At 39.2% G+C, this 25745-nt stretch overlaps 1 protein-coding gene across 17 annotated transcripts in view; it reads right to left on the bottom strand.

The window, feature by feature from the left end:
- The window catches only part of LPP (LIM domain containing preferred translocation partner in lipoma), a 670528-nt gene that overhangs the window by 109807 nt on the left and 534976 nt on the right, over positions 1 to 25745 (bottom strand). For all 17 annotated transcript variants that reach the window (XM_072807809.1, XM_072807808.1, XM_072807811.1 and 14 more), the window contains one exon: positions 11097 to 11266. In XM_072807809.1, coding sequence (XP_072663910.1) covers positions 11097 to 11266 — 170 coding nt within the window. The remainder of the gene's footprint in view (positions 1 to 11096; positions 11267 to 25745) is intronic.

Genomic DNA, 25745 nt, shown 5'->3' with positions numbered 1-25745 from the left:
GCTTTTTAAGGTTGGTTGATACAGATTTTCAAACCATGGAGATGGGAAAAGGCACGAGGCAGACAGCAGCCTGGAGCACAGACAGAAGCGTAAAACATCAACGTCCAGGAGAAGACAGTCCCATTTGGGCAAGTGTGGCAAAAAGAATGTGAAGGAAAGAGATGGGAGATAGTGAAGTATTTTGGGACTACTTCTTAGATGAGCTGGGCTAGAAATACAGACGCATGGATCTCAAACTGAGCATGCACAAGAACCTCCCTCAAGAGTCTTGTAGAAGATGCACATGTCTCGGCTCCCTGTGCAGAGATTCTGGGGAGTGGTCCAGAACTCTACTTTTTTCATGAGGACTTGAGGGTGATTCCAAAGCAGGTGACCTCTCATACATTTTGGGAAAACCAAGCTTTGAGAGTCTCATGACTCGTCATTGCCCCTCAGATGCTACGAGCTCTCGAACCAGCAACATGCAACATTCTGGAGACTGCAATGCTGACTCATAATTGCCCTGTGGGGATTCAAGGGAAGCAAAGTTCTCCATTGCCGATTCTGTTGCACGTAGCTGGGGCTCGGCCCTCTGCAGTTATTTACTGTTCAAAGCCCCCACACTTTGATTTTTTGTTCAGCCCTGTCAGCCTCTCTGAACCCTCATTTAGCAACTGAGGTAAGAAATATTACTTCCATTCTATTCATGGGTGAAGTTTAAGGTAAAATAAATGAGGTGACTATAGACTGGTAGCTGGTCAAGCTGGGTGTGAACCAGGTCTGACTCTACATTCCATGATTTTTCTTGATAATCATTTGTTGCCTCACACTGGGCCTGCTAAGTGAAAGATTGAATGTCTTACCTAGGACTCTTGACTCTTATTTTCAGGTTTATTTTTAACATTGATTTTAAAGCATAAACACTCTTCTCTCTCTCTCTCTTTCTCTCTCTCTCTCCCCTCTGTCCCAGTACTTTTCTTCTAATTGGAAACATAAGGTTATAGATACTTTTTCTCTTTTGAGGGGACAGAGCAGTTCAGGAGACCCTACTAATACAAGATTATGTGGTGTATCTGGGTAATTATCATTCCTTTATCCTTTCAGAGACAAACGATAAATAGGAAAGAAAATGAGGAACAGACTCCTTTCCCTGTTTTCTTTCCATCCTTTTATCTCTAAAGTAGGAAGTTTACTGAACCACTGCCAACAATTCACTCAGCCTAATGAAGTGTACAAGTAATAGGATTAAATAATCTTAAACCATTATTACAGTGGCCTGATGCTGACATTCATCCAAACTCTGGCAAATACCGAGTGGTGAGTTCATGCTTGATTTAAAAATAAACAAACTAGGGCAGTGGGAAGGTTCTAGCATAAAGTTTCAGAGGCATTTAACCTGGAAATCTGAGACTCTCCATCTTGGTTGGAGCTGAAGCAAACCCTGTCCTATTTCTACATTCTCCAATCAAAATTTATGGAATCCCATTTTCTAGGGATGTTTCTCTGGAGTCTGTAGCCACATATGATTAAACCTCTTCATGTCAGTCCCAAAGAAAGCAGATCTTTGAAGGCATCATCAAGGTTCATAGTTTCTATTCCTGCCTCTGCCATTAATAAACCATATAACCTCAGGCAAATCAGTCAGCTTTCTTGGGCTTTAGGTGTTCTCAGCTGTAAACTGACATTATTGAATTTCTAAGGTTCCTTCCTTCTGGCCTTTGAAATACATTCTAATACTATAACAACAAAAATAAATATACTTTGGGATCAGAACTGGAAAAAAAAAAGGTTACACTCAGCTAGCCTCTTCCTTTTTCTGGGCAGTCTGCTTGCAGGTCATGCCTGCCTACCCTCACCAAGGGTCGGCCTGGAGCCTATAGGGATGTGGTGAGCAGCAGCCTTGGTCAGCAGAGGACTGGGGGCTAGTTGGGAAAAAGGGTTAAATAAAAACCTTTACAAAGGGCAATGCAGTAACTATCTCCCCTCCCCTACAGCCTTGCTCTTGTGTAATTACAGGGTAATGATATGAATGCCTGTTGAAGAGAGAGGTGCTTTCCAAAGCATATTCAATCCCCAAATCATTTTGCTCACGGGTTAATTATCCCTGTAAAATTTTATAGCATTCTTCACTTAGATCATTTATGCTTTTAAAGATTTACCTCAGTATTTTATACTTTTTGTTGCTTCTGTATAGGGCTTTTGTTCCTGTTGTATTTTCTAAACCTAAATTCATAATTGTAATTTTGTCAACCGACTAAACTTTTATTATTCTAAGACTTTAGATTTTCTCAGATTTTCTAGAATAGTCACATCATCTATAAATATTGATACATCCTAGTTTTAGGACTTTGAGTGATAGTCTCAGAAAAATAGGTATGATAAACGCTATTCATCTAAAATTGAGAAACACTATACATACAAATGACAACATATTTTTAGAGATATGTAGGCAAAATATAAAAAAGTGCATGGATATGATAAGAAAAGATTTAACATAATGACTACCTCTGTACAAGAGTTCTGGAAATGTGATTAGGAACAAGAACCTAAAGGTTTCAATGGAATTTCTGTTTTATTTGTTAAACTGGATAAAGGGTACATGAGATTTCATCATATTATGCTTTCTATCTTTGTGTGTTAGAAATATAACACAATAAATTGAAATATACATGTAAAACAAAGAAAAAGTTATAGACATTAAAGTTTGTATAAGACTTTTTGTTTCCCAATTCCCATTATGAAGGCTAGCATGTTAAAAATAATATTAATATAATAGCAGTGATCCTATGCACATCCAGCAGGATATAGGAAGAAGGCTGGCCATTAGTTTATTTTATCCTATTAAACATATATCTTCTTTCCTCTTCTGTTTTACTTAGAGCTTGTTTTGTGTTCTTGCAACTGCTTTTGTTTTAAACAAGGATGTGTGATAAATTTCATTAAATGCCTTCTTGGCATTTATGGAGATGACTAATTTATTAACATTTGATATCTATGTAATGGATTATGTTAAAGTGTTCCTAACATTGTCTTAACATTGAATTACCTGGGATGTTTCATTACATGGCACTCAATTTGCTAATACTTCGTTTAGGATTTCTGCATGCGTGAAAGTCCGATGAGCAGACTTTTCTTTTGGGGGCAACCATGTTTAGGTATTCTTGATCAGGGTCAGGTTAGCTTTCTAAAATGATCTGAGAAGCTTATCTTGTCTTGCTGAGCTCTGAAAGTTGAACTAGCACAGGAATCATTTGTTCTTTAAAGACCTGAGAAGTCCTTTTGGTGAAATTTCCAGGTGCTTTCTCAGGTAGTAGGTTTGCATTCTACCCCTGTTCATGGAATTATTCAGGTGTTCTTCCTCTGCATGTTAAGTGTGCACAGGTCATAGTCTCTTCTATAAAATTTTAAGTGCAATATTAATTTTTAAATTTTCAAAGAATCATCTCCTGGACCTGAAAATTATAATATTCCTCAGTTTATCAATAACTGCCTTTAATGATTTCCTTATTCCTGTAGGTTGACTTGGTTATCCTTTTCTAGGCCTTTAGATGAAAATATATGCATCCTTTCCTGCTGCAGTTAATGATCCTAGCTGTACTGGAATTCAACTCTGGCTGAGTCTCATTCTGGTTGTCATGCAGCATTACCATCAGCACTACTTTCTAAGAAGTCTTTAACCCACGAGTATGCTTATTTCTTTATCCTTTGATAGGTTTCTTGTCTTATTGTAATGCTACGTGCAACTCTGCGAGCCAAAGTAAAAAAAAAATGCCTATATTTTCCTCTTAGACTATGAGACAATGTTTTTTAAGTCTTCCACAGAGATTTGAAAAGAAGATACAATCTCTTTGCTTATATGGATCAAATCAATTACATTAATCATATTACTCAACTTCCATAATTGGTTTGTCAAAGACTGCACAGAATGTGTTAAAGATTTATAAAGCATATGGTTTAACCATTTTCGTCTTATATTTCATCAATATTTTTGTATTATATGTTTCAATGTAATGATATTTAACAAAGAAAGGCTCAGGGCTGTTTTTCTAGAGCTATGATATTTATCAATAAAGTAATGTATTTTGGCCTATGTAATAGTTTTGTTCTGAGTTGTACTTTGCCATTAATATTGTAGTTAATAGGTGATTAATATTATTTTCTTTTAGCCTGAATTTGTTATTTATCTTTTCCTCTCTCTTTAACTATTAGTTGCATTGGTTCATTGCTTATCACCATTTTATTAGCCCTGGATTTCCCACATACTTTATTTTGATTATCTGTCTGCTGGAATATTTCTTTGAGTCTTTTTTTTGGGGGGGGGAAGGTATGTAGGTGATATATATTCTTTTTGAATGCCCATAGAAGGTATTTTTTTTTCTTTTCTTTTTTTGAGGGTGTGTGTGTTTGTGTGATTTATCTTTTTATTTAAATTCAGTTTGCCAACATATAGCTTTACACCCACTGCTCATCACATCATGTGAATGCCCTTTGGAGAAGGCAAAGTTTAATGTACTGTCATGTAACTAAAGCAAGTTATTAATTAGTATGGATAGTATGATCCCATTTGTGTGTATGTGTACACACATGTGTAAACCACATGTATATAAATGTATGATTATATCTATACACAGATATATTGAAAAAGGAATGTGTGGTAAAATATAAACTGTTATATCAATTAGATGGGGGAACTATGCATATTTTAATACATTTTCTAATTTTTCTCTAATGAGCATATAATACTTAAAAACATGGTTGTATTTAAGAATGACTACCATAAGAAAGGATATTTTGAGCTTGATATTGTTCTAATATGTCCAGAAATAAGGCAAAAAATTTTATAAAATTCAGAGTGTAGGTTAACTGTATTTTTTAAACTTGACATCATGAAAAAATGGTAATAGAGAAAAAATTAATTATGAGAAAAGAAACCTATTCATAACAAATGAGATTTCCAGTGACTGGTTGGGTGCATGAAAAGAGCTGGACTTGAGAATCAAGGGCCAAGGTCAACTCTCAGATCTGATGCTCATGCTTTATGGAACAGAACATGTTGACTTTTTCTAAAACTCAGCTTCTTATTACTGGAAAGGAAGGCAATAATGATCATACTATTTTCTAGGATCATTAGAGGTGACATAAAATAAGAGTCCTCTATAAAATTTAGAGCACTAAACAAATGTTATTATTATTATTTTTAACCATAAAAAGAAGTGTTTTCCTTGAAACTTGAGGTATTTCAGGGAGAGTCACATGTAAATATTCAAGAAAAGAAAGGCTTGAGTTTTTCTGCCAACAGAAGTTGAGCATTTCAGGTTCTGGAATGCTGGAAGGCATGACTTATGTGGTCATCAATTCAAATGTTGGAAATGGAAGGCTCTAATTGCAAAGGGCTATCAGTGTCTTCATATCTTTAGGAATTGAATATTAGTTTCCGGGTGGTAATATGGATCTAGTAATCAAATACAAGTTAGAAGATCTGTCCCTAGCCTTAGTTTGTCTTTCCTTTTGAAAATACAAAGCCACTATTAGGTGGGACCAGTAATTCCCCACCCCCCACCCCCACATCCATCTATTTCACAAGGTTCTGGTAGAAATGGTAACATGCAATGAGAGGTGCCCAGGAGCACTGTAAAATGTAAGGAGGGGGTGCAGATAGAACGATCAGTAGTAGTTAGCATGGTGAAATCGCTCTAGAGGATACTTGACAGATGTCCCTCTTTCTTGAAGCATTTTCTCCTTTCTGAGAGAGTGCTTGAGGGTTAATGATGTAACATCAAGAAGGAAGTGTGTGTGCAGGTGCACTTGATGTGAGGGGAGAAAGACACTCCTTAGAGGTGAGGGAGCAGGTGTGGGCATTTGAGAAAAGAGAAGGGAAGTTCACATGGATTTTTCAACTTTTGTCCAAACTGAGCTCCTTTCCCAACGCCCACATGAAGCACTGGCCATAACTGCTTTTAAAACACCATTAGTATTTAGTGTATTAAAGGACAACTTTCCTGCAGAGGTAGGAGACTGTGGCCATTTAGTGACATAAGGGAGCAAAAGGCTGCTAGCATGTTGGCCACTAATGTGTAAGCTCAGGAACTTCACAGTGTTTAGTCTCCTGCAGAGTTGGCCTCCTGTTTCCTGAGGTCTTTTAATCACTTGGATTTTAACTCTAATAAAAAATGTACCAACTTCCACTGTTGGGAGAGTTAGAAGTTGGATTTGATCCACTCTGAGTAAGAGACCTGGTTTAGGGGAAGATCTTTGGCTGCCATTTCATAAACAGACTGACTGAGAATCTCGGATGTGCTATGTCTCAGGCCCAGACTCCTTGGCAATGCTAAGGACACAGCAGTTCTTCTGTTAATCTATACTTGTGGCATGTCTCATTCAGGACAGAAGAACAATGAATGGGAGGTACAGCTACTGCCTCTCATACTCAAACCAACATAAAAATCTTAAGCAAGGCATGAACCTCTTCTTCTCATGTATGTCCTCATATTCCTTCTATGACGTCCATTTATTTCAGTATTTCCATAGCAACTGTAGCTATGAAATTACCCCAAACATAGAGGATTTCTAAATTGTATCAGAGTATGCTAAGGGAAAAAGCAATGATAACAATGTTATTAATGGATTAAGCCCTTATATTAGTAAAGGATTTCGTAATGTAAAAAACATCACAATTGTTCATTCCTAGTCTTAGAAGACAAAGAAGAAGCTAATATCTTCCTTTCATAAGAAAAGCCTCATTTTATAAATGAGGATACTGGTTCTCAGAAACTAAATGACTTATCCAAGGTCACACCAAGGTAAGGTCTAGAAGCAATATATTCTGTTTATATCACCTTACTTCTTAAGGAAGCTTAGTGCTCATCATTTTAATCTGTTGATTTATTTACACAAATCCATAAGAATAATCAAAACTAAGCTTATAAGAGATCACTAAAGTACAAAAGCATCTCATTGATTTTGCTAACAACTATACATAAACTTAAAATAACTATTACAGGGGGCTCTGGGTGACTCAGTCAGCTGGGTGTCTGACTGTCAATTTCAGCTTGGGTCACAGTCTTGGGGTCATGGGATGGGGCCCTGCATCAGGCTCCATGCTCAATAAAGAGTCTGCTTGTACCTCTCCCTCTGCTCCTCCCTCTACTCAAGTGTGCTCTCTCTTTCTAAAATAAATAAATAAACAAAATCTTTTAAAAAATAAAATAACTAGGTGCCTGGGTGGCTCAGTTGGTTGAGCATCTGCCTTCAGCTTGGTCATGATCCTGGGGTCCTAGGATAGAGTCCTGCGTTGGGCTCCCAGCTCAATAGGGAGCCTGCTTCTCCCTCTCCTACTGCCCTTCCCCTCCCTTGTGCTCTCTCTCAAATAAATGAATAAAATCTTAAAAAAATAACTATTATGTAAGACACTTATTAAATTTGTTCAAAGTAAATATAAATAAATCTCAATAGTGGATAAGTTATAGTTTAATATATGGCTTCACATTGCTGATGGTTCTGTGAATTTGAAAAATCTTTCTTAACAAATCTAGCAAAAGTTCTCCAAATTGCTACAAAGTAAACTTGGTAATATAAATCAAAGAATTTTGTAGGGAAAAAACTAAAAATAATATAAAACTTTTACTCAGCTACTTATTGGCATGTTATTCACAATACTGAAATAATAGAAAATGCCCAATATCTTTCTAGTGGCAAACAGCTTTAAAATGCAGTATACAAACGTAATGTAAAACTAAACAGATAAAAAGATAAAAATAGAGGTTATTAACAATGGAAAGCTATATACATATTTTATTAAGTCAACCAATAGAAAACACAAAAGAAAGCACATATAAAATGATTAAAGAAAATTAAAGTGCCCAGAGAACCAAACTGGTTTAATTATAGTTATGTATGTGTAAGGATTAAGGATTCAAGAGACAACAGGAAAATCAGAATAATCAGTGAAGCAAAGATAAAGACATAACTGATATATTTTCCCTCCAAATTATATAAAAGGTCAATTCAAATATGATCTAAGTTGATCAATAATCAATTTAGGCAAGAACAAATAAAAGTTATATAAGAAGTCTTCTTTCCAAACTCAAAGCATCATACATGGATGGTCTTTACACAGAAATAATGAACTAAACCATGATCATTAATATTCTGATTCTATTGAAAAAAAAAAACATACTGACTGAGGCCCAGGGCCTGGGTTTTCTCCATCTTTTTATACAGGATGTCTCTTGGATCTCAGTTTCCACCAACAAAACAAGAGACAGTTTGAATGGATGGCATCACAGGTGCTTCTGTTGGAGAATTTTGATTCCAAGACACAGGCTCCTCCTTACTACACACTCTGTCTTCAAAACCAATTTGTTTCATTTTAGTCCCCCAGCTTCCCTAAATCTCGTCAAAAGAAAACTTTTACACTTCTGGTGTGGCAGCTTATTGTACTAATGAAAAGTCCCAAAGAAATTAAAACACTAACACATCCATCCGAGAGCTCGAGGGCTGTGTTGAACTCTGAAATCAATATTGAACAAGGGTCTCTGAATCCAGCTTAACTGAATTCTGATAAGAATTAAATTACATTTTTAGAGTCACCATGGATAGATCTCATAAAGAAAAATCTTGATTAAAGGTTCTTTGGAGGGAGAGAAGTCAAAAAGGATGGTAAGAATTTCCATTGTTTGACTTCACCCAGCTCTTCCAAGGATGTGATTAAATATTTCCCAGATACTCTCCCCTTGTCATAAGCACAGTCTGACAGTAGGCAACCAAAGCAGAGAGAATTACCAACTGAAGAATCACTGAGCTCCTATGCCTGGCATGGAGCTTGGAACCTGAGCCGACACACAGTAGAAACCCATAATTTAGCCTGATTACACCTTTTTTTCAGTCTCATTACACCCTCAAAAGGGCAAGAAAAGCATTTAAAAATGGGACAGGGGTATGCCTGAGAGGTTAAAACAATTTGCTAAAGCCCAAGGAGTCTCACGACACATGTAATGTCCTCATATTCAGAAATACTAAATATGTCAGAAATATTACCAAAATTTATCTCAGAATAACATGCATTCCATTACCATTCCTTGGGCAGGCCAAGTGTGCTTTACAGGATTGCTTCATTTCATCTTCAGAAGCCACTGGGGAGAATCCTGCAATCACCCCCATTATATATATGGGGGGGGTAGGGGCTTGGAAAGATCGAGTAACTTTCTCAAGGAGACAAAGCATTAAGTGATGAAATGAAATTCAAGCCATGTTCTTCACACCATGTTACACTGTTTCCCAATATTGTTCCAATGCTTCCTAGCCCTGAGGGACATGAGAAAAAATGAAGGAGGCCACTGCCAGAGCACCATTAAAGTGGCAAGAATCAACAATACAGTCCCCAAAAGGATGAAAAATAGACATAGAGCTACAAAAAAAAAAAAAAAACACAAAACAAAACAAAACAAAAAAAACCACAGCGTTGTGTGGTCACTTCATATAAGGACGAACGGCCACAGCTGCTTCCAGAGGCTCTGCGGACCTCATCGTCAGAGAACTCACTGCGGTAAATAATTTCATGCAGTGGCCCTAAGTCATTGTGAACGATAGTCCATACAGTCTGTTTATAAAGGTAGGGGATTTTGTAATTTTCCCCTTTTCAGGAAAGATTTCAAAAGGCGAGATTTGAAATATTCCTATTTCCTGAAGAGGGAAGCTTTCATTCAGTAGACTTTCTCTCATATGTAACAGCTCCTTTCCAGATCAATAGGACATTATGGTGTTTGTGTTTATGTTCTAAACAAACTAAAAATGTGTGGTGTCAGCAGAGACTATAGGACCAGGGGTGTGAACAACTGAATATAGCCCTGGCTATGACACCAAGGACTGAACGGAAGAGGTCATCTTCCTCCTCTCTGTGTTTCTGTGTTCTCACTTCTAAAAAGAGGAATCTGTTCCCAGCTCCCGCATTGTGAGGCGCTATGACGATGCCATATGTGTTTAAGTTAAGTCGCCTTTGGGGAGAGAAACAAAATCAAATGGAACCTAAGAGATGCAAAACAATATTGAGCCCTGCAAGATCTTCATCTTCAAGAACTTTCAGATCTGCGCCACAGACTCCAGGGCTGCAATGAGTAGAGCCTTCAGGTCATGGGAAGATACCAATGAGGCCAGAAGCTTCTGCAGTGGACTTGAACCTCCGTGTTCTGCAGAGCTATGTAAAACTCCTGAGACCTTGCACCCAAGGCTTCTTTTATGTTAAAATGCCTGGGCACTGAGGCCAAACCATGTCTCTTTTGCGGGTTTGCAAAAATGCACCAATCTTTCCACTGCACCGATTTTTCCACTCATAAGTGTTAAACAGATTAAAATCATGCAGAAAGAGAGCAAAGATATGTATTTTAAATTTTAAAAAAGTTTATGTTCCTTCATCAAATTGCTCTACCACAAAATAGCTTAATGTGTAGATTTAAGTAGCCTGGTAAGAAATGAAGATAGTGTGAGTATTTATTAGCCACCCAGCTATGTTATTAAAATATAGTTGCTGTGTTCTTTAAAAAAAACAGAATTATTAGTTCAGTCAGCATTACTATTCATTTTCCTGTATAATAAAGGGTCTATCTGTTTGCATCATTGAAAACCTGCTGGGTATGGTAGGTAAGAAATCTTTTGGGAAGATAAGAGGTGACTCAAAGGGCTCAGGAATTTGAAAGAGCATTAAGGAGTCCAGAGGCCCTGCAATGTTTCTTTATGAATCCTGGCAAATTCAAATGCACAGTGAGACCTAATAATAAGAGGTATGGCTCTGCTACTTGGGAAACCTTCTGCTGTGCAGGGGTGGGGTGTGAGCTTGTACATACATGCTGGAAAGGCACAAGGGGGATGATCTTCCCAGCAGACCACTAATTGATGACAAGCAGATCTTCCTAACATAACATGCCTTTCTGACCTCATGAACAGGGGACAATCGGAAAAAATTAAGATATGCCAACCTACACACACACACACACACACACACACACACACACTTTGAAATTGGGGGAGAAATAAAGATCTGCTGGCTATATTCTATCTGGTGTGACTGGCATTTTGCCAAAGAAGACATCTCTGCAAAGCAGCAGAGCAGAATGTGAACTTACGATGTAGCAGGGCTCGCAGTAAGCTTTCTTCTCCACCGCATAGAAGGGCTGTCCCCGGAGCTTGTTGTTGCAGATGATGCAGGTGAAACAATCCACATGGAAGACCTGATCCATGGCAGTGCATCCTGTCCCTTCCCCAACCACATTTTCTCCACAGCGAGCACAGCGGCCTGAAAGAAAAAAGAGATGGACTCCTAAGAACACACCGAGGAACACCTTCAGTCCTCCCAGGACTAAAGCCAACACAGATGAGACAGCTGATTCATCATGTCTGCAGCAAGAGGGCTTTAACACCACCACCGTCACGGCCACCAGGAGCAAGATCGCCAGTACAGCCACCACTGGCCCGAGTAAGGCCGCCATGATGGGGAGTTTACATGAGGCCTTTGTGGAGAGGACCCTACAGAAAGTGACAGAGTAGAACTCAGGTCCTCCAATGTCGAGGCCAGTGCTGTGCCTCTAATCTCACACCAAGGGTTGAGGAACGTGACTCAGCACGGTAGCAGTGGAAGGCACGGTCTAGGCAACGTCTTTCTGCTTGGAGAGTCTACTTGCCTAGTTAGACTGTGAGGGCACTGGGTAAAAAAATCAAACTTCAACTCCTTTCGGGAAAGCCCAGGTTATAAAATCTCTACATCCAGCCCTCAGTGACAGACAGATCAAAAGGGAGTCCCTTTTATTTCCTGACAGTTCTGACTGCTAGAAAGTTCTTTCTCATACTGAACCAGACTGCTTCCTCAAGCTAACTGCTACCCAGTACTTCCAGTTCTGTCTTCTAGGGCCTCATGAAATAAGCTTCATCTTTTATACCTGACACCCTTTAAGTTATTACAATTCAGTTAGTATTGCCTCCAAGTTTGATCATACTTTGAACATCCCTAAAACCTGCCAACAGTTCCACATACTATAGGGCTTTGAGTCCTGATGGTCCTGGTTGTCACTGTCCAGCCCAGTGTTCTGTGGGCTTTCAGCATTCTTAAAATGATTTACTGGGCATCTGGACCACATATGGACATCAGATTGAGGTTTTCAAAAATTCGTTGTTTTAAATAGGAACAATAAAGCATAACTCAAGACAAATATTTATGTCAGTGTGAGGCACTATGCTGGCCACAGTCTGTATCTCTATCTGGTTCCATCATGGGAATCTTGAGTCAGGGATCAGATCCACATCCAGTTTTCCTTCTTCTTCTTTATTTCTATAAGTAAAAAGTCTTAACAAATAATCACAGGTTACTGGGAATGTCAGCAAGAATCTGGGGGCTGTAATACATAAGCTGTAGCAAACCTAGTGCTTCCTGTGTGCCAGGCATTTTTAAGGGGCTTCATAAACATGCTAACTCATTTCCTGTTTACGACCATCCATGTCATAGGTCTGTTATTATCCATGTTTCACAGATGAGGAAACTGAGTCACTAAAGTGGTTAATGAAATTCAAATCCAACTAATCTAGCTTCAGTGTCCATGGTTTCAACCACTATGCTGTCTGGCTTCTGCTTAGTGTTGTGCATCAGGATTGAACACAGAGCTGACATTATGGGGAGATTTCTCCCTGAAGACTGCTTTCAGCACTCCATCACATTGGATTGACAATCATTTCACACCTAAAAATGGGAGGGCTAAATGTTTCAACTTGGGAGAAAAGAGGCAAATATATTTCTAATCCTCTCTGGTTGCATTGGCACTGGAAAATATTTCTATATGTTCTGTTGCAGGCCTTGAATGTATTTTTAAAATATAACCCAAACTACAGATCATTTTCCCCCTAAGGAACAAGAAGTATCAAGTACTGGAAAAAGAGTTAAACTCTTGGAAACTGAGCTGCCTCCACTGTAGTTGATATTATAAAGTCCTGGTATCATATTCTTCACACTTGATTAAAACTTTTGTAATAAACTTTGTGGCTTGTTTCACAAACTTCTACCCAAGAGTTAAATTTGCAACTGTTTTTATCATGAGATGTGTATAACCTTAGAAAGTTGCCTTTAAAATTTTGGATTTTAATTGCCTTTAGTAACAAAACTAGGTCATTGTGTATGGTATTTGTTTTCTGATTATTCAGGAAAAAAACAACCAAACAACCCAACAGCTTAATTGGTTTACTAAAAAGTTCATTGTGCTATATTTGAACTTGATGCTAAACTTCTCAAAGCTTCATTTTATCTGTCATTTTATCACAGAAAACACACTGGGATCATAGGCAAGTGGATCACCAATTCATAAAGTCTTATATTTTAAAGAGCCATCATCATTCTTAGTATTCAAACCTTTTTCAACTGCTTGTGCAAATCACCAAAATTTACATTTTTAAGATTAATCCAAAGTGGTATTTATGGTATTATCTTTATTACTATTTTTCCTGCCTTCATTGAATCATATTGAAATCACTGATCTATTTTGGTGAACTAAAGAAATAATGCAATACAACAGTGATAATGAAAAATAAAGGTTTAGCAGCAGCAGAATAAACATACTAATGACATGAAAATATTTTGAGCTACATGGCACTGTTGGTGAACACTGGTCAAATAATACCAATCAATAGGGGTCTGTGATATATGTGCAATCTTTAAGAATGCAATGATTATTAAGAAGAGCATAATGGATTCCTGAGACACCTGGGTGGCTCAGTTGGTTAAGCATCTGACTCTTGGTTTCAGGTCAGGTCATGGTCTCATGAGTCATGAGATTGAGCCCTGTGTTGGGCTCTGTGCTGAGTGGGGAGTCTGCTTAAAGAGTCTCTCCTCTGACCTCCCCCCACCCTTCCCCTGCTCTCTCTCTAAAATAAATAAATAAACCTTTTTTTAAAAAGAGCACACTGGATTCCTGTGAAAACTAATTTTACATTTCGAATCTGTTAAATTCAGGTCAATGGAATTATTTTTAATTATTACTTTTTCCCTTTCTAGACCTTAAACTGGGCTCCTTGATGGTCCACCAGACTACTAGCAATGGGTGAACCACACCTTGGGGAAAAAAAAAATTCTGACTAAATGTTATAGTTTGCTGGTCCTGGTGGTCTGTAAGATACCTGGAGGTAGCTATTTTGATTCAGACCATTGCTGGACCAAAGTATAATTTCTGGAACCCAAAAGTTTGAGTCTACATGGTTTTTGGAGAGTTTGCTAGCTAACCCTGAGGCTCTGGAGGAGAATCTCAATCACTGATCAGAGAGAAAGAAAAGGGCAGACCCCTAAAGGTCAGGTTGAAAGACAAGTTTTGAAATTCTCATTCTGTTCAAGATACGTTCTTCAGGTATCTACTCTTTGCCAGTACTATACTCTGCTTCTGTGTGATGATATACAGGAATGGATGAGACAATGTCAGCGCCTTTAACAAGATGATATCCATTCTTCAATCACATGAAAAAAGGTGCCAAGTGCCATAGGAGAAAGTGCTATGGAGCTGTGGAAGGAAAATCACACGAGAGGGGTCCAGAAAGGTTTTGTGGAGAAAGAGGCACTTGAGCCCAACTCAAGGATGGAATTGTGACAGGTGGAGATGGGAGAGAGAAAAACATTCTAGTTTTTTCCAAAGAGAATGAGTGGCTCAGCTTGAGTAGATCCCAAACCTCTGCAGTAACTTGGTGCTGGCACAACAAGAATTTGTCTTCTCCGCTATGAAAGCAGATGGGCTGTATTCATAAGGAACAATCTTCTCCTTTATATTTTGGAGAACATTCTTCCAGAGTAGGTCAGGCTAATATGCTGGACCCAGACATGACCAGCTCTGCTGCCTCCCGTATTTTTCCTATTCTTGGGAGAAATCGGGGACACAGGCTCGAGGGCAGTCAGTCTGGCACCTTTAAAATCACAAGCACAGAAAAAAAGCTAAGAACAAAAAATAAAAATAGCCCTACACATCAGCAGGACAGAAAAGGTGCCCGAATGTTCCCTTTTCACATGAACAAAATTTACAAACTATGCCTTTTAGGGAAGCATTCACAATGGAAAGAAAGTTACTCAAGCATAGTACATCCTTGCCCCTAGAGGGGCGTACACTACATATCATTAAAAGCAGACTACAATCTTAATGCCCATCTTTCGGACAAGTATCTTAGTACTTTTAAATGTGAAAAACTAGGGGAATGGTACTAGACTTGAAGGCATCAGAGCATGAAGGAAACAGAGTTGATTAGGGCTGGTAGGAAGCTCACATTCAGACTCAGGGCTGGTATGAGGAGCTTGCTGGCAAAGCTTAGCACAGCAATTTAAAAAATCCAATGACAGAGGATCAGTCAGTCTGAAGAGAATTTTGATAGTGAATTAAGATGCCTGAATAAAAAAAAAAAAAAGAACTTGTTTCCAAAGCTTGCCTATATATTGTCACTTGCTATGTATATTGCTTCATATTTACTGTGGAACCAGGCACGGGTTCTTCTCATCCCTTCCCGATGTATCCTGTCACAACTATAGCAACGTTTGGAGTGAAGCCTCTTTGAAAGGCTTCTTTCCACCACACTCCTACTACCCAAATCAGGATCCATTATCTTCCATGGGCCATTCCAATGGTTTCCTGACTGCTCCAGTATCTGATCTACTTACTCTTATAAATGGGAAACTTTATGGAAGTCTTAGTACTGAGCTAAGTCTGAAAGGTTATCCAGAATTTGAACAAGTCATTTTTAGAAATGGCATGGGTGGAGGGTGACATTATTAGGCAAATAACAGGTTGAGCAAGGGAGGTAGAGTAGTAGGATCTGGTTTTCATATTTATTGCTTCCAGTTTTGTCTTTTGGTAATGTGGACATATTTAATGTGAAAATAATATTTTTATTGAAAACTGGGTTTTTTGTGTGTGTGTGTGATCCTTGCACTATTAGTGTAATAGGTCACAGGCCCTCTTTAGCAAACACTGCTTGTTTTTGAGGTAGGATTAAAAATGTCCATAGCCATTTGAAAACTGGTGATACTCCCAAACTTGTGCATTATTTAACATCAAAAGTAAAATAGAAACTATATGCATACACAGGCATCAAGCCAGGTCACATTTGTCTTCATGTCATCCCTGCTATCTGACTTTAATAACTGAAATTTTAGGCACAAGCAAAAGTAATATTCTATTTTTAAATATCACAATGAATTGAAACCTTATATGCCAATTGTATGATATATCAGCTTTCTTATTATGCACCTTCTGCAAAATATTCTGAACAGAGTCCCATTTGAAAAGTTGAATCAAGTTATATCAGGGTAATGAAGTCATGGTAAAGTATTCCTAGAAACAAAGATTGCTCCAATTTATCCTACATATGGCCACTGGGATTATCTTCCTAGAGCAGAGCTTCCATTAAGCTGATTCAGAAATTATCTTCCACTGAAATTACAGAAAGATAATAGAAGAAGTTTGCATTCTTTTTGTGACAGATGCATATGACATTCACTGAAGGTTTTAGAATGATGGCATTTTCTAATCACCAAAGCTTTTGCTTTATAGAAACCTGGAGCATTAATGCATGTAATAATAGACATCCTGTTTTTCAAACTACTTAAGTCCTAGGACAGTGATTTTTTAACCTTGTCAATATATTGGGTAATCTGGGGGAACTTACAAAAACAAAAATAAAAACATTGATTTCTGGGCTCCAGCTCCAGAAGATTCTGATTTTATCGGTCTGAGGAGGGATGACCTAGGATTGGAATTTTAAAAGCTCTCCTGGTGATTCTTCATGTTCAGCCAAGTTGAGCCACTCTTCCAAGGGGTACCTATTTCTGTACTGCTCATCACGATAACAGCTGACGAGCATTGCCCAAATAGGTTTGTTTTATCTGCATTCAAAACAGTTCAGGGACAGACCATTAAGAGCAAGTTGGCTGAAAATAGTTCTGCTTTTCACCAATGACTTTTCACCCTAATGCTGTTTCTTTTAAATCTTAGTTTGAAGGGTTTTCAATGGCTTTCTACTCATTGATAACATACAAGAACAGAATCGGCTAAATTGTCTCATATTCTGCTAGCACTGAAAGAAGTTCACTTATTTTAATTAGAAGCACTCTTACAGAAGCCTTTTGTGTTGTAAATGAACATATCATATGGCACTGCTGAATGGTGTTAGACAATACAGAATCTAACAAGAATGCCAACTGATGGACATTTAAGATGTGATAGTATGTAGCACATCACATATCAAATTCAGTTTTTTCCTACTTCCTTGAACTCTGCCTTTAAATAACATATTGAGTCTCCCACGGTTAGTGCTATTTAGCCGTATGAATAATGGAATCCTTATCATATCTTAAAAGCTGGACTTTAGGACAAACCTAGTTTTGTCACCCTGCTGTGTATATACAATGGTATTATACTAGTTCATCATGTTGTCGCTGAGATGATCCTTGCTGTGATGCTTGCATATTCAATGGGGACTTGGGTGGGAGGGAGGAGGCAGCAGATGGCAGTTCCTCTCTCTCTCTTCCCTACACACACGTGCTTGTGCTCTCTCTCACACACATGTGTGCACAGACACAGCAGGCAAACGAGCAGTGGTTACTATTGCGCTATGATCACTGGTAGACATAAGAAGCCTTGGGAGAAATTAAAAGCAAAAAGTCAAAGAAATTAAAATAAGAATTTAAGTTAGAGTAACAGAATGAAACAAAGCAAAAACCACCCCAAATTGTCAGAGAGAACAGTATAGGAGTGGGTGGATAAAGGCCAGGGCCACAAACCTGATAAGATGGAGTAAAGGCTGAATCCTTCTGATTAAAGGAAGTCATTATGAAGTCTAGCCATGAGGTGATTCATTTATAGATACATATTTGCTTAGGCTGGACCTTCAGGGAAGGGGGTGGATTGGGAGGGGGAGTCCCACCTGGGGTTGCAAAAGCAAGCATGTTCCACTGACTTAATTATATTGCATGTGTAAAAGCATTAACAAAAATACAGAAGAAAATTACTGTGTTTTTTTCTCTATGTCCAGCACTGCCCTAAGCACTCCACATACATTCTTTCATAGTGCTCTAATGCTTACCTATTTTAATTTGATAGTTAAAATGTCTGAGGTTAAGTCACTTGGCCAAGGTCTCAGAGACAGAAGGAGGTGAGGCTGAGATCGGAACCAGCTCAGACTTCAAAAGCCCATCTTCTTGATCAGCATGTGTTTTTCTATGAGTACAGTTTATTATTCAATCATAACTCTGACATCTTTGGTGTTGGTTAGGAGTGTGGGCCATTCCCACACCCAGGGAAAGAAGAGCCAATATAGCATCACTTCTCTGACCTCCAAATCTTGGGAGCTCTCAGTAAACATCAGAATCTTCGACAGGTAGGGAGATTAGTATATAGGTGGTGGTGGGTGGGGGGTCCTTCAGAGAAGATTTTAAAGACTTGAAACTCAAACTCTGGCTTCCTATTTCAAAAGCTTTTAAAAAAAATACTGATATTCATGCTTTACCTCTAGAGGCTCTGATTTATTTGGTCTGGGGTGGGGCCCTGACATAACAATGCTAATGTGCAGTGGGTTTGAGAAGCCTTGCTCTAAAAGGAACAGCACGTTTATGTGGTCCACAATATAGTTTGTTCTAGAGAATTCTTACAAAACAAGGATGGTTAGGACTAAGAGCCCTAGCCCTACAGAGCTACATCCTAGTAAGCTGCACTTAGCTGTGTTCAGAAAGGCAGTGAATTGGATACCAAGCACCTTAGTCCCAACCTTCACTCAACTAAGTAACATACACATGCACAGTGTGTAGGTCAGGGCAACTATTTTCTGGCAACTTCCATCCTCAGGTAACACGGCTCCAGTAAAAGCAAAAATCAGGTAATGACAAAAGCAAAACAAAAAACAACACTGCTTTGCAGTTTTGAATGTAATACATGGCACCCGTTGACAAAGTTATATATAAAGGTGTAAAGGAAATCAAACAGAACTGTGAGTCTTGCCTTTGTTACGAGCCACGGGAACCTGGACAGATATCCTAAATTTTCAGAGCTTGAGGCACGTGTTTTCAAAACAAGCAATAAGGAGACCCCCATCAAGGATCAGGTGGTCTCAGCCAAGTCATCTGTCCAGTCATTCGGTAAGCCCCTCGACAAACCCACTTAGGAAGTGTGCATTCTGTGCTAAGTACTGCGTGCAGCAGTAACCTTTTCTCAGCCTCTGTACGAAGGGGACAGTGATGACTGCCTTCACTGTCTGGCCACAGAGTTCCACAAAAGCCACAAAGGGGCTCGAACAGGTCCTATTCTTTCTCCAGCTGTAGGAGGTATAGCTCAACTTCGAATGGAGAGCTCATTGAAAGCACAAGCAGGGAGATGTGTGTTCTGGACCCATCTGTAAAGAGGACAGTCAATATGAGGATAATAGAGACACAGCTGCATCTGTGAGGCAGTTCTGTAAGATTTATATTCACCAAAACGTTACTTAGACAATTTAGCGCTACAAATTCAACCCCAATCCTGCAGGAACTTGGGGACCCCAGAGTGAAGATAAAAGTCAACATTTATTCAGCGCTTAGTATTTGCCAAGCATTGTTGTAAGTATTTAAATATATCATCTTGGGTAATTCTTCCACCGACCTGCTGGTGTAGGTCCAATCATCATCTCCATCACAGCTACAGAAATGGCAGCCTAGAGACAGTAAGTCCCTTGGCTGCGGCCACAGAGTGAAATACTGAAGCTGAAAAAGGGGCAAGAGGGGCCCAAGCATTGTGGTTTTGGAGCCCGCTCCACCTGTCGTCTAACCTGGCCTATTGCTTCAGAATTCTAAAATTCCTAAAAACATCCAGCCTGGCGGGAAGCTTGCACAAACCTCACAGCATGGGTCCTGGGATCCAGTCCCACATCGGGCTCTCTGCATGGAGCCTGCTTCTCCCTCTGCCTATGTCTCTGCCTCTCTGCCTGGGTCTCTCATGAATGAATGAATGAATGAATAAATAAATAAATAAACCTCACAACATCCCTAACAGGAATATCAGCATCTATTCTGACTAAAGCCAAATTGTCTCTTCAACTTAATATTTACGCATGGACATTTTCATACCCCCCCTCCCCTGAATTCTTAACCTATTTTCCTATATTTAAAATTCACTTCATGATTGATCTGTTAACAGGAAAAAAATCAATATTTACTAGTACAGTTACAACTGCTGTTGCAACCGTTATTTTTGATTCATGATCTGCTCTATGGTATCTCTCGCGGGAATTTATATTTCCCTAAAGCTCCATCCCAAGCTGAAAATACTTTGATTTGCCCAATGACTCTTAGTGTCTGTGATGGGAAATCTCCAAATGTATTCTAGTTATTTAAGAGCAAACTTAACCCTGAGGTAACTCGAGAGGGTGTTTCTTAAGCTATAGCATTTTCAGTGCCCAACAATAGCCATGAGCATCTTCTTAGGATGTTACTAAGTCCTCCTTATATTTATACGGTACTTTATGATATCAAATGTGCTTTCTTACTTGATGATACCACAGAGAGAAGAAGGTTTTAACTAACATTACTTTTAAATTTCTGATATATCAAGATCGTATCCTGCAGGTTTGCATAAAACTCCATCACTTTCATATTGTTGGAACCTAACCTCACAATAACTAAAAGCTAGATAAGACAATTAGCTTTCATTAGCAAATGAGTTAACCTAGGAATAATCTTGTGCATGACTTGAGAGGTAGATAGCAAGGCTGGATATCAGGTGGGGTTCATCTGGCTCCAAGTCTAGAGGTCTTTGAATTGGACCACATTATGTGCACTCATGGTGCTGAACTCCGAGGTGGGGGGACATTCTCACCTGATGCTACACCCCAGCGTTGGTTTTTCTGCTGAGTGCTGAAATGTCCCTAATATACTGCTAAGAGGATTTAAGAGTCTAAGGATGAAAGAACATGTGGAAAAGCTAGAAAACATCTGGTCCAACCTCATTTACAGATGCAAAAAACAAAGCCTTGGGAGAGGCTGTGCCTTGACAGAAGAGATGAGACCTGGATCCAGGCCTGCAGGCTCTCAGCATAGTGCTCTTCTAGCTCCCAGGTGAGCCACCGCAAATATTAGCTTCTGCCCACTAGTAGGCGCTGTTGCCCGAGCATAAGGAATGTCTCCCACCACGGAAGGTGAAATTTCATTGTAAACATGAGTGTCCTGTGGGCCACGGTGGTCCACAAGGATGGCTCCTGCAGGATTCCAGAACAAGGTTAACTACGTTACTGATTCAAACAGTGGAACCAATCCATTTCTGAAACACCCTGGCATGTTCTGGAGTTTTCCACCTGGGTGTTCTGAAAAATCAAAGGGATTGCCAGCAGCAATATGTGTGCAGGGTTTTGCAGAGATACCCTGAGGCCAAAAAAGGGCAGGCTCTGCTCCCTGTGTGTGACTATACCTGCTCTGATTGGATTTGTTTCTGTACATTGGAGTTACATAACGTACACTTGACAAAAGTCTTCTGTTTTTTTCTGTTATTTACTTTTTTTAAAGGATAAAAAACACTCGAGGGGGATAAGTAGTAGATCTGTGGTTAGAACTGGATTCTGATCCTGGCTCAGGATATATATATATATATAAAAAACCTATGACTTTGGGCAAGTCACCTCCTGCACCTGAGCCAGTCCTACGTAACTCAACCATGATCCCAGCCTTTGGTGACTTGAAGTGATCCCAGAAGGGATTTACATATTAAATCATAAACAATAAGAAAATGTATGGAACTCCTCCAAGATATATCACCATAAAATAAATTTCTGTTATGAACGTTGATATAAATCACATGCACAATAGAGCACAGTGTACTTCCATATCTGGGCTTTCATCCAGAGTTCATATTCTAAGGAATTCCTGTGCAAATCCACAAGATGGAATGCAGTCCTGGATGTAAGTGGATGGATTTTGAGGCTCTAATAAGCTCCTTGGAAATGCCGGCAGTGCCGTTCATCTTCTCAGTAGAGTGGGCAGATGGATGCCATGAATACTTGACACATGATGCCACATCAGGGCCCAGAGGGAGACCCTGCCACCACGTCTCAGACCTGCGGCCACCTCCATGTCCGCCCTCGCGCGTCTGTAAAATTCCCGTTGCTAAACTGCAGTCTGCATCGATTCCGTCTCTGGCACTTGCATAGCAACACTGAGCTCTGCGAGTGTTAGCGTGACGTCTTGGGAACAGTTATTAATACATGTATGTGTGCACACAGTATGTGGAAATATGCAAGGCTGAGAGCAATTAGTGTATGACTTTTAGGTAATACTTCCCACCGGGACTATGCTCCTGAAAAAAAAAAAAAATTCCCCTCTCTCTCAAGAAGCTTCAACAGTCGTCTGCTATCACTTACCAGAATGTTTGGGATAAAAATGGTGTCAATTTTAAGGAAACACTTCTCAATTTTCTTTGTTAACATCTGAATAAAACATGAGAAGGTTCCCACTTTTCCCCTCTCCCCTTTCATTCAGAGAATAAGTTCCTTCACAATCTTGCCTTGTGTGAGAGAGGAAAAAATAGCCACCCTTCTTTGCCACCTCCAGATGAGCAGATTCACTGGGTCTAGAAGTAGACAAGTTTACATTTCGTTCTAATAAACTCTGCTGGCTATCATCATTTCTGAGGTGTGCCACAAGGCTTTATAATGGGAACACGGCTAGAAACCGCATTGCTTCCTTGCAGGAGCTTATAGCCCTGTGGGATCAGGAGAGAACAGCAGGAGAAAGTCTCAGAAAGTTCTACAGGAAGAATTTGGTTGGGAATGAAGGAACAGTTTTGGGACCATAGAAGAGTTTGGAAAAACTGGAACATTTCCTGCCTATACCTGGAAGGGCAGATCGTCCCTATCTCCTCCGAGAAGATGTATACACGGAATCAAGTGTTTCTCTAAGGACCTTCCCAAACTTCAAGTTTTCATTCTCAGATAAATTAGAGTATGCCTGCCTGAGGGTAAGGAGAACCTCCTCCATGGTGATCTCCAGATAGCCCTTAAGACTCCAAAATGGTTGAAACACTATAAAAGCTATTAAATATAAGAAACAAGAAATGGAGCAATCGGCATGTTCTATTTATGTCAGCAGAGTATTTCTGGGCGAATCCTCTTGCACTAACGTAGTTTCCACTTTTAGATTATCATATTCGGTAAGCACATTTAATTTTTATAGGATGACTAATGCCCAAGTGCCTAATAACTAGAGAGATAACACAAGGGTTCTTCCTTCTAACGCTTATGGGGAGAGCTCCCAGAAACCATATAAATCCACAGAAACTGCCTAAAAACAGATAAGCTCAGTAATGGGTTCTTGCATCAGCTCCTGCTAAGTGCTTTTATTTGTAGTTCTGTCTTGGGCAAGAGATACCACACAGGGGGAGTGCAAAGTTGAAGGTCTTTAGCAAAAATTTGGACTGTAAACACAGCTTGGCATTATCAGCATTCTGTTAAGTTCAAAGAAGAGATAGTTACAACAAATACAGCTTGCTTTATTTCTGAAACAAAACTGTGCACATATTTGTGGCCATACTACTAATTAACCTGTAGATTGTTCCTTTCATCTATTCAGTGTGTTTTTCTCCCCCCTGTTACAACATGTTGGGGTTATTTTTTCCCATCTGGAATATACTCAGACTGTTCTCTTGTAGGCACTAGGGAGGAGGATGGTGTGCACGATGAAGGACAAGAGAGACGGACTCGTATGGGAAGATTAAAGGAGCCATATATGCACACACAGCGAGGCTGGAGGATGACTAAGGAGTGCCATGATGACGGTCTATAAATATTTGAAAGGTGTAAGCACTGAGGAATAATTTAGCTTGCTGCAGGTGGTACAAATGGGAGCGGTGGTGTATCTTAAAGAAAAGGAAAGATTGCTATGAAATTAAAAAAAAATTCAAACACAGGAGATATTATCCATGGGACACAGCATACTTGGAACAGAAGGGTGGATGGAAAAGTGATGATATTCATAGAGATGTATGTGTAGGGATTGACTTTACCATGTGTAGCTGGGTGACCTTAGGGAGGTCAATTAGCCACCCTGGGCGTCAGATTCCTCTTCTGTAAGTTAGAGTGAGAACCAGAATCAGAGCTTTTAAGAATGTGCTCGAAAGACCACTAAGGGTCCTGAGGACTCAGCTACATTGAATCCAGAAAATAGGAAGAAGGGCTGAGGGGAGTGGTGACTGTCTAGAGCCCCTTATCCCTATCATCCCTATACCATCCATTTCCTCAGAATATTTTTTCTGCAATTTACTGACAAGAATGTTTGCCTAAGAAATTTGTCTCCTTAACGAAGTTTTATTATTTAAAAATTTTTTTAAGACATAGAGAATATATGCTCATGCATGAGTTTGGGGGAAGGAGGGACAGAGGTGGAGAGAGAGAGAATCTCAAGTGGACTCCCCCGCCAAGCGTGGAGCCCAGTGGAGGTTTGATCTCACAACCCTGAGATCATGACCTCATCCAAAACCAAGAGTCAGATGCTTAATGGACTGAGCCACCGAGGAAGCCCCCTTAATGGTTTTAAGAGGTATTTTTAGAGATTGGTTTTAGATCCACTCTTGTTCATAAGACTCCTGCCAAGGCAGCAGAGGCATTGAGGTTATTCTCTCAGAAAACGTTTAACTGAGTAACTACTGTGGGCTGACATGGCAGATACAGCAGGAAGACAGTTATGCCCCTGAGGAACTCACTTTCCAAATGCACTTTTAAAGTAGGATAGCCAAAATTAATAAGTTAGCAAAGGAATAACTCATGCCATTCCCTGTAAGCCTGCAAATAATCAATTCAATTTAATATTTAGTAAGCACCTAACTGCCAATTGTAAAGACTCCTGATACCTCATGTAGAAGATCAATGTTCAAATTACAGTGGTACTGAGGATTTACTAGGTGTCAGATAATCTGTATCAAAATCAAGCAATCCTCAATTTCCACCCCAGTGGCCCCCAATGTGTGTGTCTTTCTGCACAACCAACCAAAACCTCTAGGAGCACAGCCTGACACCTGCTCCAACATGCTACCAGAGTCAGCTGTCTGTGATCCCAAATCTAGTCATACCATTTGAATTTGTTATTGTGATTATACTATTCAATTAACTATTATGTAGATAAACAAAAAAGAGTGAGAGTGTTTTAATTTTTTAAAATAACATCTAAGTAGAATGCTTTGGGGAAAGTTCCATAAAGACAATGTACTTAGGAAGAAGATAAATTATTCAATTAGGTATTGATAAGCAACCAATTATCAGAAAAAAAAATTAAAAAGCTTAAACATCACAAAGCATTCTACACTCATGTTGCTTCACAAGTGTCTAAGTTCTTCCCCTCTTTTAAAAGAGCCCAAACCGGAAATGGTTAGTGGACTCATTATGACATTATGCACTAGGACTCATGCAAGGTGAAAGGCCAACAGCCTTTACTCAAATATGCCTTGGCCACGTTTTTTTTAAATGGTGAAATATGCTTTTTGTTGTTTATTTATTAAAATAAAATTTATTGAGGTAGACTTTTCATGCAGTAAATAAGCCCATTTAAGTTGTGAATTTTAATAAATTTTAATAAATTCATAGGCCCTTGTAACTACCACCATGATCAAATTCTAGAACATTCCCATTATGGCAAAAAGCTCCCTTGTGCCCCACTAGAGTAAATCCTTTCCTCTAGCCTCAGAAAACCACTGATTATTTCCTGTCACTATAGATTAAATTTGCCTTTTCTAGGGTTTCATAAAAATGGAATTATATAA

The sequence above is a fragment of the Canis lupus genome, chromosome 31, assembly GCF_048164855.1.
Source record: "Canis lupus baileyi chromosome 31, mCanLup2.hap1, whole genome shotgun sequence".
Taxonomy (NCBI): Eukaryota; Metazoa; Chordata; class Mammalia; order Carnivora; family Canidae; genus Canis; species Canis lupus.
The sequence above is the reverse complement of the archived record's forward strand: the minus strand, read 5'-3'. Positions and strand labels throughout refer to the sequence as shown.